At 37.8% G+C, this 12561-nt stretch overlaps 1 protein-coding gene across 1 annotated transcript in view; it reads left to right on the top strand.

Moving 5' to 3' along the window:
- stard9 (StAR-related lipid transfer (START) domain containing 9) overlaps nucleotides 1–12561 on the top strand; it is a 50560-nt gene that overhangs the window by 3068 nt on the left and 34931 nt on the right. The window contains exons 2-3 of the mRNA XM_051868579.1: nucleotides 1620–1689; nucleotides 6648–6776. Coding sequence (XP_051724539.1) covers nucleotides 1620–1689; nucleotides 6648–6776 — 199 coding nt within the window. The remainder of the gene's footprint in view (nucleotides 1–1619; nucleotides 1690–6647; nucleotides 6777–12561) is intronic.

The raw sequence follows: 12561 nt of genomic DNA, 5'->3' as shown, positions 1-12561 counted from the left end.
CGAGGCCTTCCCCAGCCTGCTCACATTGTCAGACTTCAGGTTTGTACACAGCCATGCTCCTACGCTGGATTTCATTCTCTTGCATCAGTTCATCTGGAACCCGATACTGGCGAGATTGCACAGCTGTCCTCGCTGCTCTCTCACACACTGACACACATATCCTGCACGCTCACGCACACACCTGCTTCAGCTCAGCTGTGCGCCTCATGGAGGAGTTTTCAGCGCTCTGTTTTCATTTGAATCTGACCTTCTCAGTGCAGATGAATCCTCCAGATCCCCGGCCTCTCACTCTGAATATGATCACAGCCAAATAAACATGCCTCTGCGGATTTTAGAAAGCTTAATGTTAACCTGGAGTTAATCAAACCATTCAATATAAAAACAGAAAAGTTACATATATCAATTAAGAAGTCTGTTATCTTGGGGGGGGGAAATGTATGTGCAGAAATGAATCTTGCCATATGGAACATGATCTTTTTTAAGGATTTTTTTGATGAATAGAAAGCTTAAAAGAACAGCATTTATTTGAAATAAAAATATTTTAAATTGTCTTTACTGTCACTTGATCAATTTAATCAATCCTTGCTGAATGAAAGTGTTAATTTCTTTAAAAAATCATTCATACACCAAACTTTTTAATGAAAGTGTAAACAACAGAAGGAATCTACGTATACATTTTTGCCGGAATATTTCAAATATCTGGGTCACTTTTGACATTTTGACAAATGAGTTTTTGTCCTAAACAGCCGTGACAGCGATACTTGATGATTCTACATTAGAAACGGTTTCTATTTTTCCGCAACGTTGCGCCTGGAACAACACAAAGTATGACAATCATAATCTCTGGTACTGTTTATGTGCTTTATTTAATGTTAAACGCGTCTAATGTGAGTGTTAATATAATTTTGCGTGTCCATTATAGCCAAAATAAATGTGACAATGGATAATTCACCTCAGATTTTCAAAATAAATAAAAGGAAACAAGAACGTTTGAACTGTCAAATCAATGTAAACAAACAAGTGATTTCTATGACAAAGATTGTTTCAGTAACTCGGTATGTATTTTTAATAATGTTAAAATGGTGAAATTTTATTAATCTATCAGTTTCGTTGCGGTTGGTTTGCGCTTGCAGAGAGACTCCGCCCACACGCTCTTCTGATTGGCTGTGATTTTTGATTGATTTTGTCGTGTATGTAGTCGCATTGAGTCTGTTGGACCACAAGCAGTGTTGCCAAGTCCGCGGAATTGGGCTACTTTTACACTGTTGCCACGGGTAGTTTTTCACATCCGTGGGTTGAATCGACCCAAAATAACGTGATATTTAGCCCCTGGAATGCGAATTTTACCAGGGGAGTTTTGAGGAGCAATTTGTTGTGAAAACCTGGCAACCCTGACCACGAGACAAATTGCTTGTCGCTGGAATCTCATCGCATCACGTCTTGTTAGTATACGATGTCACACCTTCAGTCCTGAAAGATCTTGCCTGTTTTAGCAGTGATCATCTATTAAGAAGGCACTAGTTTATAAAAAATAATTAATATGCTTGTATTGTAAATGTTTACTTAGCAGTGCTATGTACAGTGTCTTGAATGTCAGTCTGTTTGTTTTTGTTCTTCAGGGAGAGTCTGGATGGAGGACGGTTAGCTGTACAAGTGGAGGACAAAGTGGTGAGGGTCCGAAATGTGAAGGTAAATGGTCATGTTTGTTTGTATTCCACAATTATTGAGCTTTATTTATGAAAGATTTAGAGAACTCCTTCAGTTTACAAGTTTATGGTGTCAGAAAGTACATAAACAGAAATACCACAGTTGTTGACATTCATTTACATTTACATTTATTCATTTAGCAGATGCGTTTATCCAAAATGATTGATCTTAAAGAGGCAATACATATGATAAGTGCTAGTAATATAAAGTTTTAGCAGTCATTTGGAATAGTACAAGCTAGAACATGGAGGGATTAAGGAATAGTAGAAGAAGAATCTGTTGTAAGAGTTCAAAGAGGAGGCAGTGTCAGGATTCAACCGATATCTCAGTGACAGGAAGTTTATAGTGAAAATGATTCTTTTCCTGTTGGATTACTCAGTTGTTTATTTATGCCATGTATGAACTGAGTAAACACATTCGAATAGCAGCACCATGCCATTATCGCTTTCCTCTTGAAAACCCCAAACGCCTAAACAAGCAGCACACTTACCTTACACTTTCACACACCTCATTCTTCACTGAAGAGCTTCAAAACCTGATTGGTGGGATGACTTTTGAGATGGGCTGCTTCTGGACCAAATAGTATAGGTGATAAGATAACTACAGGCCAATATATATATACATTGTTAAAAAAAAAAAATCAAATTCAAATAAATTATTTTCTTTCGAATTTTCTATTCGTCAAAGAATCCTGAAAAATTGTATGATGGTTTCCACAAAAATATTAAGGAGCACAACTGTTTTCGACATTGATAATAATAAGGAATTTTTTTTTAGAAGCAAATCAGCATATTAGAATGATTTCTGAAGGATCATGTGACACTGAAAACTGGAATAATGATGCTGAAAATTCAGCCTTGATCACAGGAATAAATTACATATACAAATATATTCAAATAGAATATTTCACAATATTATTGTTTTACTGTATTTGTGATCAAATAGATGCTGCCTTGATGAGCATAAGAGACTTCTTTGAATAACATTAAAAAATCTTACTGACCACAAACTTATATAATAAGAAAACATAGACATTTTATTTAAGACTAATGCATTGCTTACATTCTTACTTCTGAAGCAGGAAATACTCCCTTGCATTCAGCACTTGATTAATGGATTAATGAAATGGCAGGAGCCACATCTGGTCACCTGCTGTGAGCACGAGAGCAAGATGAAGACTTGCTTTCCACTAGTTATTTAAAGAAAGTAGGACAGTTTTCAAGGGAAAAGATGGGCTGACATAAACGAACAAAAGACAGGCGTGGAAAGCTGACAAAACTGCATAGAGAAACAGAAACTGCATAATAGAGGCACACATATAGGGACGATTATTTGTTCATGCTGCACAATTTGGTCATTGTTAGGTCATCTATGACTACAGTTTCATGTACAGTAGAATGATATTTAAAGTTAAGTGCTAAAGTAGTGCACGTTTCCCAAACCAGCACGTAGATGGTTTGTTATCAAGTAAAATTTAAAGGGTTAGTTCACCTAAAAATGAAAATAATGTCATTTATTACTCACCCTCATGCCGTTCCACACCCGTAAGACCTTCGTTCATCTTCAGAACGCAAATTAAGATATTTTTGTTTAAATCCGATGGCTCAGTGAGGCCTGCATAGCCAGCAATGACATTTCCTCTCTCAAGATCCATTAATGTACTAAAAACATATTTAAATCAGTTCACGTGAGTACAGTGGTTCAATATTAATATTATAAAGCGACGAAAATATTTTTGGTGCGCCAAAAAAACAAAATAACGACTTACTTAAATAGTGATGGCTGATTTCAAAACACTGCTTCATAAAGATTCGGAGCGTTATGAATCAGCGTGTCGAATCAGCGGTTCGGAGCGCCAGAGTCACGTGATTTCAGCAGTTTGGCGGTTTGACACGCGATCCGAATCATGATTCGACACGCTGATTCATAATGCTCCGAAGCTTCAATGAACAAAATACAATTATACCCTACCAGTAAAATCACAGTAACACATTGTGCCAGTGGAAATATAAAAATAAAAGTTTGTGGAGTTAAAGTACTTAATTAGTAGTAGCAGTATACAACACGCAAATACATACCATATTAAAACATTTAAAACCACATGCTTTAAAGTAAAAGGTCTTCTTTATCTCGACGGCTCTTCCTGTCTGTCTCACGATGGTCCAGCCGGTCTCCCAGTGCCGCTGCGGGAGGGAAAAGGCCAGATAGCACAGCTTGACTTGGAAATATTCTCATTAACTAAAGTACTGACTAAAACATAGCTTTACATCATGCAAATAACATAGGAATAAAACATATACATTAAAAATGTATGAATGAGTGTTTTTAATTGCTATGCATGTAGGTAACAATGCTTTTGGGACACGTAGAGTTAATGTAGTGCTTACGAAGAACTTATGTTTCATATTGTTTCAGGATACCAGGCCTATTGGCCATAAAATCATATCTGATTTTGTGTATTATTATTGAGCCTAAATATAACCGTGCTGAGTGCAATGTTAGGGCTCATTAGTGAAACTGTGGGCCATATTGTGAGGTCATTAAGTCAGCTGCGGGATTGCCATTTTGCGAATAATTACACACCAGAGCCGCAGAAGTAACGTTGTCGGGGTGATAGGCTGGCGATGCCCGGGCATGTTTTTGCATGCTCCTCCAAGTGAAGATCTGTTTGACTGAGCGAATAAAGTGCTGAGGTATACGTGATCTCTGTGTGCTAAAATCTGGGTAATAACTTGATGCTGACAGTCGGGTCATGCTCAGATGCTTAAGTCATTTGTCTCCCAGCCTAACAACTTCCTAATTGTTGCTTTTGAGTGCATTAAAGAGTATCCCAGGCCTAAGCTACAGGCACACAGCCTTGCTTCTTGGCATCAGTGTGCTGTAATATTATTAGTGGAAAAATTGAACACATAAAGGGCTGGTCTCCCAGTAACTGATTAAATGGACTAAATAGACTTTCAATGGAAAAATCACTTTTCTCAATAGAGTGTAATGCAGTTTTTAGCAGCAGACAATCATAATGAAGGGTTATCAGTTGTTGTGAGTGTTGTTGTATAAGAAAATGGTATAATAGAAAACTTGGCTTGCTGGATAACGAATAGTATGCGAAACCTCCTCAATCATTTTAACAGAAAACATGATATCACTGGCGCCAGTGACTATATGTGATGTAATATGATTTGTGTTTTAGTGAAGTTGTTAAATATCACTACTGCTCATACTTGGGGATTTCAACAAACCGCTAACCCTGAGTATTAAACTTTAGCGTGTACCTAAAAATGTGTGGCTTGTTGAGAGAAAGTTGGCAACTGTGTAGCAATGCCATAAAAAACACTCTAAAAACCCTTGAAACTGCATAGCAACTCCCCAGCAACCACTCAGGTGCTTTTCCCAAAAGCATAGTTGTTTGCGAGTTCCAATGATAGAAACATTGTTTCCCGAAACAATAGTTCCAGAAAGAAAGAAAAAAATACGCAAATGGCATCACAAAGTTGTGTTCTGAGCTACAGCTCTCGACCTGTGGTTAGAAGCATTGTTTCTTGTTAGTGCAACGTGTACATAAATATCCACCTTATTCCTACACCTCAATGCGAATTATGGATGTAACTTTTAAACTAGGTGCAATGAGATGACATTATTCTACTCACCCTTCAACCATCAAAAGGACATTTAAAAGTGTAAAAGCATCAACAAGGTACTTTCAACAGACCACGAATAACCGCAAAAACGTGATTCTTTCCACAGCAATAACGGACGGGTTAAATATCAATGTAGTAAATATGCAGTATATGTTGTCCTTTTTCATACTATTACAGCGGACTGCAAAGGGGAAAAAGAAAATAATCATGAGGAAAAGAATGCAGCGACTGAAAAGATATGTTATAACATGTCACATTAAAATACCAAGCGTTAAGCTATTCTCATGATGTCTGAAAATAAAACAGCTCTTTCAGTCAAACTGATGGATAAGCTTTATTTGTAGGGCAGCCTTATGATTTGAAATTATTCGTTTTGAATGGAAGTTCCTAAACCAGAAGTGCCACCCATAATTCAAAACGCAGTAGGCTCGTTAGGAATAAGGTGGATATAATTGAGCAAAATAAGCAAACTAAAATACAGTACAATCTATATCTTTCCTCCCGTCATGTGTTTCATTTTCATTTCATTTTATGCCTTTTAAGAAATGAAACTGCTATTTTTTTAAGAGCTTTAGCTCTCTAGGGAAACCCTGGAATATAACGTAAGAGGGAACCTACGAATTCATCAATCAGTTAAAAAAAAGAAAAGACAAACAACAGAAAACAGAAATAGCGAAGTAGTCATTATTTACAGCAATAATCTGACAATTCAATTTCTAACCGAATAATTAGCAGTTTTTACTCCACCATCTGCATAACATCAACATCATAGATGTTGAATGTTGGATGTGCGACAAAATTAAAACAATTTTGTCGTTACTAGCTTGTTAATTTCTCCAACGACGCATCGTAATATGGTAGTTAAGCAGCGAGTTATGTCTGTGTACAGGAAACGCACCCCAGTAGGGTTGTCAAAAGTAGAGTCTCCAGTACCAAGTCGGTACTAAAATTTTAAAAATGTGACTATACCAGCATTTCCCCCTAGCATTTTGAGCGCTGTTGAGCAGTTTCTTAAACATTGATTGGCCATTGTGTTCACAAGCTCAACAGATATGACTGCGATTTGGCAACAGTGATCAACGCTTAAAAAACATGTTGTAAATGGACATCTTTGATGCTCTTCACTGAGCACAATAACACGGGAGCGTTTGAAAGCAGGCGCCTATCAGTGGATCTGACTTGGTATCGAAGTCGGTACTTTTGACTACCCCAGAACAGCACCGCTCTTCATAAAATGTACAAATCTAGTTTATTCTGCTAACCATCTTCCCTTTATCACTCTTTTTTTTCCCCTCTATGTAGTTGGAGGGGCGTTTGGATGGGCGATCGGAGGGACTGGCTGACTCCAGGGAGAAGTTGATGGAGTTTGGGTTTGATTACTGCTACTGGTCCGTGGATTCAGCGGCTCCCAACTATGCATCACAAGAGGAGGTGGGCTTCCATTCTCATGACTGTTTACTGCATCTGTGCTGATGTTGATGTCACGCTAATGAGATTGTGTATCTCCTGTGTCCTGGGTGGGGGCTAGTGCATGATAACCAGAGGACTCTGGGATAACAGCGTAATCAAAACCTTTGACCCACCAGGAAAAGCTCTGAGAAAATATTATCCCTCTGCAGAATCAAAACACTGAAGATATTACATCATCTCAGTGAAGGGAGTCTTCGCCTCCCTACTTAATCTGAGATTTAGTTCATTTTACCTTGTATGTGGGTGTGCTGTTGGCTGGATGATTAAGGCCAGAAACACTCTATCCACCTTATTTTGCAACACTAAAGTAAGGTGTTTTCTGTGAGACTTCCGATTTATTAGCCAATATAGGGAAATAACAAGAAAAATGTCGAAGTGCAGTAAACTAAAACGGTTTGCATTACAAGCTCTATAAAGTCGGGTGGGTTTCATTCATCAGCTGTAAAATTATTGTACTAAAAGTGATTTCAACAATATCATTCCTTTGTGTTGTTATCATAATAGTTGTAGTGTGGACTTCCTTATTCTCATAGAATTAGAATGATTATTAAAACTTTATAGTTACAGTCAGGGCCTAACTTTTTTCCACACCTCCCAATGGCTTGAGAAAATGTAACATCTATAAATATTTTTAACCATCCATGAAACATAGATTAATCCTTATTAAAGTAACAAAAGTTATTCAGTCTAGAGCAATGAGTGATTTGTTCTTTGTTTTTTGTTATTTGATTAACATTAAAAACACAGACATCAGCAGGTATATTAGGCTGCTGTCACTTTAAGAGCTAATGCACGGATCCAATATACTGTTACACATGCGTTTTATTTCTGAACTGTTTACGTTCAGTTATATTAAGACATACCTGACTATGTTATGTTTACGAGCGTCGTTCACGTTTGTTCACATTGATGTTTTGTTAGAATTTATAGAAACGTTACTGGCCAACTGGCGATAGACACCGTTTCATATACTTGCCAACACCGATTTTTACTCGCATTTGGTGCTTGGCGAGTGTTAATTTTAGGCCCTGGTTACAGTTATTATTCTTGTTGTGAACAGCCCTTAACTCAAGAAACCTTTTATTTGATTCACAATTGGAAGTGTCAAACTTACCACCAATCAGAACATATTTGATGTTTAATGTACAGATATGTGGAGTGGGACATTGAAACAATGAGATATCATTGATGCAACAAAAATTGAAGCCAATTGAACACTGTGTTGGATCACTGCAAAGTTTTCACAAACTTCAGACCAACAACAAGCATGGATCTCACACACGCAGTACTAACAGTTAACCAAGTGAACTGTTAAACAAGCGAACTGTATCTTTCCTTTGTCCTTTTGAGAGATAGACAGAGAGAAGCAGTGAATCTTCTCCTCAGTCACGCCCTGGTGTTCCCTTCAAAGTGTCTTTGTCCGCACTGTATGAAAGACTGAGCTGTGTTGGCCCACTCACAGAGGATGACCTCGTCTGCACAACACTTTTCTTTCTCTTCACTCACTTCCTCTCTTTCAAATTTGCCCAGTCAGAGCTTTACGGCAGAGGCCTGGAGCTTGCATTCCTTAGGCGGCCTGCAGCAGCGTCTGGTCAGGAAGAGAGAAACTGACCTCTTTTTGGAGTCCTGTGGGAGGGTGCTCATCTGAAGCAAAAAAAAAAAAAAAAAATCCTGACAATCTCATCATCATGTGCTCAGTGATCAGCTCACAGGAGCTTGTGTTGTGCCGCAACCGTTTAAGGTGGTCTACACTAAAAAAATAAAAATGTATATACTTTTTAACCACAAATGCTCATCTTGCTCTGCTCTGCGATGCGCCACAAATTACGTAATCACTTTGGAAAAGGTCGAAAAACTCATTTGGCTTAGTCTTTGCATGTTTGCTTTGTTGACACTGGATCACTATTTCTTTCTCAACTGTTTAAGTTCACTTAAGACATAACCAACGGTGTTTACTAGAATACTTGCCAAGATGGGTATTTTAACAATTTTGTGTGTGTCCTTCAAAGTGCAAGGACGCGAAAGAGGAATCAATTCGGTGTTCACACCCTGTCTGAAACACGCCTTTGTGTGCGCACACTTTGAGTGTGTGGCTGTGCACACAGATACCAGAGCGCTTTCTCTTCTTGCACTGGAATGGTTTAAAAAATCGCCTGAATGTGTAAATTGGCCAGACAAAGCACATGCAAATGATAAATTTTCACTCTCTGTGATAGTTAAACTTTGCAATTAATCTGCAAATCACCGAACCGTGGGGCCTGGTCCATACTATGATCTGTTGCATTCCTATTTATCAAAACAAAACAAGAATTGTCCATTTTGATTTCATGGTAACTTTTACCCAAAAATATACTTTATTATTCTGAGTACACAAGTACGTGTGATGTAAGTTTCACATATACGGCTTGAATTTTTTTGAACAAATCAGTTTGCCGACAAGGTGGCAATACTGGCCTAGGCCATTGTTTCAGTCAAGAAAGAAACAAACCAAACAACTATCAATCTAGTTTAAACGAGTACAAAGACATTTTTATTGCTCCTAACTTCTCGAAAGACACTGACATTGGACAAAGATGAAACTTTCTAGTGCGCACATGTTCGCACATTCTATGAAATAAAGTACAGTATACTTCGAAAGTATACACATTCGGCTGTATGCATACAATAAGTGTATGTGTCAAAACTGAAGTTTACTTTGGGCTTTAGAGCACATTTCTAGCCTTGTGGTGAACAATTTATTTGTGCAAGTTAATCTACAGGGGAAAAAAACATTCATCTTCATAATCTTTAATCGGTTTGCTGTGAGCTAAACTCAGTCACAACTTTCATTTCACGCAGACTTTAATATCTTAATCATGTTAATAGCTTATGCCAAGCTACCACAGTTTTACTATAGTAACAATAACTGAAGTAACTCTGGGATTTTGAATGAAACTTTGGTTAGCATGTAAATCTTTCCAAGGATAAGGCTGACCACATCACAGACAGGATAAATTCACTTCTTAACATTCATTTAATATTAAGTCAGTAAATGTCATTTTCATTCCAAATTACACACATTGCCGACATCTGAATTACTCCATCTAATTTAGTTTAATTGGTTTTTAGTAAAAAGAGTCTCATGAAGTCTCATATGTTACTCTTTAATTGGATCTTCCCATGAAGTGCTGTTCTCTTAGGCTGAGACTGGAGTCTGTACTTCCTGTGGGGTCTCCAGAGACGCCTCAGTGGAGGGGAAACCAGCCCCGCTCCTTCTTTCCGACTTCTCCCCTATTTCTTCCCTTTAGGATCCAGCTCATGTGGGAAGATACTATGCGTTTGTTTTAGTGGCTAAAAGATTGGTGGTTGTCTCTGGACGAGCATGTTTATCTGTATATTTCCATGTGTGAAGAGAAAAATGGAGTGCAGAGAGCTGAGAGGAGGACAGAGAAGTGGATCAGGCCTTAGAGCAGAATAGATAAAGATGAGAAATGGAAGCCAGCTGTTGTGAGGGCAAGGTTGCATCACATCCTGAATTCATTACTGGGTGCTGGATTAAACGGCATCTTAACTTTAATCTTTAAAGTAGTGTTGTAGTACTCGAGACTGGTCTTGGTTTTATAGAAACGTTCAATAAACAAGAAGTTAATATTAAGTGACTTAAATTTCAGACAAGTTTTTGCTTTTTCAGCAAACGTGTTTCGTTACTAAATGAATCAGCTGCTTTGAACAAATTGTTTGAATAAATGATTCCCTGACTCACTCATTAAGTGTTTTGATTTCAGTTTCATATTTAAAAGTAGACCTATCATTTTATTTTTCCATCATATTTCTATATTCAAAATGTTATTTTTAGAACATTAATCTCATAATGTAATTTAACCAATTCAGAAGCAACTTCTGTGCCACCTCTGAATTTTATTGTAAGTGATTTGATTGGTAACAGCTCTATATTGTCTTATTATTCTAATTGTATTTATTGATTAAATATAAGACATTTTTCATACAGTAGATGTGGACCTTTTAGATGAATTTGAGGAGTGCTGGTCTGGACTTGGTCTTGACTCAAGACCAAGACCCTGCATTGGTCTTGTCTTGGTCTCAACCCCACAAGGTTTTGGCCTTGTCTTGGTCTCAACCCCACAAAGATTTGGTCTTGTCTCGTTCTCAACCCCACAAAGATTTGGTCTTGTCTCGTTCTCAACCCCACAAGGTTTTGGTCTTGTCTCGGTCTCAACCCCACAAACTTTTGGCCTTGTCTTGGTCTCAACCCCACAAAGATTTGGTCTTGTCTCGTTCTCAACCCCACAAAGATTTGGTCTTGTCTCGTTCTCAACCCCACAAGGTTTTGGTCTTGTCTCGGTCTCAACCCCACAAACTTTTGGCCTTGTCTTGGTCTCAACCCCACAAAGTTTTGGTCTTGTCTCGGTCTCAACCCCACAAGGTTTTGGCCTTGTTTCGGTCTCAGCCCCGCAAAGTTTTGGTCTTGTCTCGGTCTCAACCCCACAAAGTTTTGGTCTTGTATTGGTTTCAACACACTCTGGTCTTAGTCTCGACTTGGTCTCGGTTTGACTACAACATTACTTTAAAGCTTTGGAGTATAACCCAATCTTTTGTAACATCATAACCATAACCATTTGTGAGTGAATCATTCTTTTGAGTTAGTTGTTTTAATGAATCAGTTGAACAGATTCACAGATCAGTCTGAATGATTCATTAATGAATCACTCTTAAAATGGTTTAAAAAATCCAGTAATCACAAATGATTGGAAAGGTTAATGGAAGTTCATCCATGATGAAATGGAAGTAACGACAGATCCTTTCTTCCGTATTTTGATGTACATTTGAGTGATTATTGGGAAAAAATGTAGGGTCTTGGTTCAGTTCATTGGATGTTGATTGGATGGACAGATCTGAATCCAAGCTTGCAGTGGGTTTATATGGACGAAATGATTGGAGAAGTCCGGCAAAAAAGGAAAAATGCATGGATGAATTGCTCACAATAAGATCAATAACACACATTTACAGAATACATAGGATAAATTTCTGTTTCATGCTGACTTCAATAAAAATGTGTCCAGACTAAAAGTAAAAAGTAGGGAAATTTATGTTTCCATGATATGGGCCCTGTAAATCTATTCTATTTCGGTTTCAATTTATTTGATTTTCTCAGGTTGATTTTCACAGCTTCAAATAATGATTTTATTGGAGAGAATTGGAGAGATGACAGAGACATAAATGAATAATGAGAGTGTAATATAGAAGGTGGTTAAGGGCACTGGAGTCACTTTTAGCTGCAGTTTCTCTCTTGCCAACAGCACAGCTGCTTTAGTAAATGATTTTTCACAGACAGATTGCAGTAGGAGGACGTCATTTGTCCAGAGCTGGAGCACAATGCTGGTTTTCTTTTCCAAGTGAAGTCAGCTTTGTGTTTTTTTTTTTTTTTTTAACCCTCCCTCTTTATCGCTCTCTCTCTCCCCTCCCTCTTTTCCTTTTCGATACAGTGCACGACTTTATTATGCTCTTGGTATTTCTGGGTTTCTGTGTCAGTGGCGTGAAGAAAATCTGCACAAAACATCTTTACACAGACTTACCACTTACGTCTTACCATCTAATTTTTTCAGTGATGCACAAATGAACATGTCTTTTACCAAGAAATTTGTTAGATAATACTTTTATTCTGCAAGGATGCATTAAATTGATCAAAAGTGACGCATTTGCAATGTTACAAAAGATTTCTGTTTCAAATAAATGTTGTTCTGCTTTC

The sequence above is a fragment of the Ctenopharyngodon idella genome, chromosome 17 (assembly GCF_019924925.1).
Source record: "Ctenopharyngodon idella isolate HZGC_01 chromosome 17, HZGC01, whole genome shotgun sequence".
NCBI classification, from domain to species: Eukaryota; Metazoa; Chordata; class Actinopteri; order Cypriniformes; family Xenocyprididae; genus Ctenopharyngodon; species Ctenopharyngodon idella.
The sequence above is the reverse complement of the archived record's forward strand: the minus strand, read 5'-3'. Positions and strand labels throughout refer to the sequence as shown.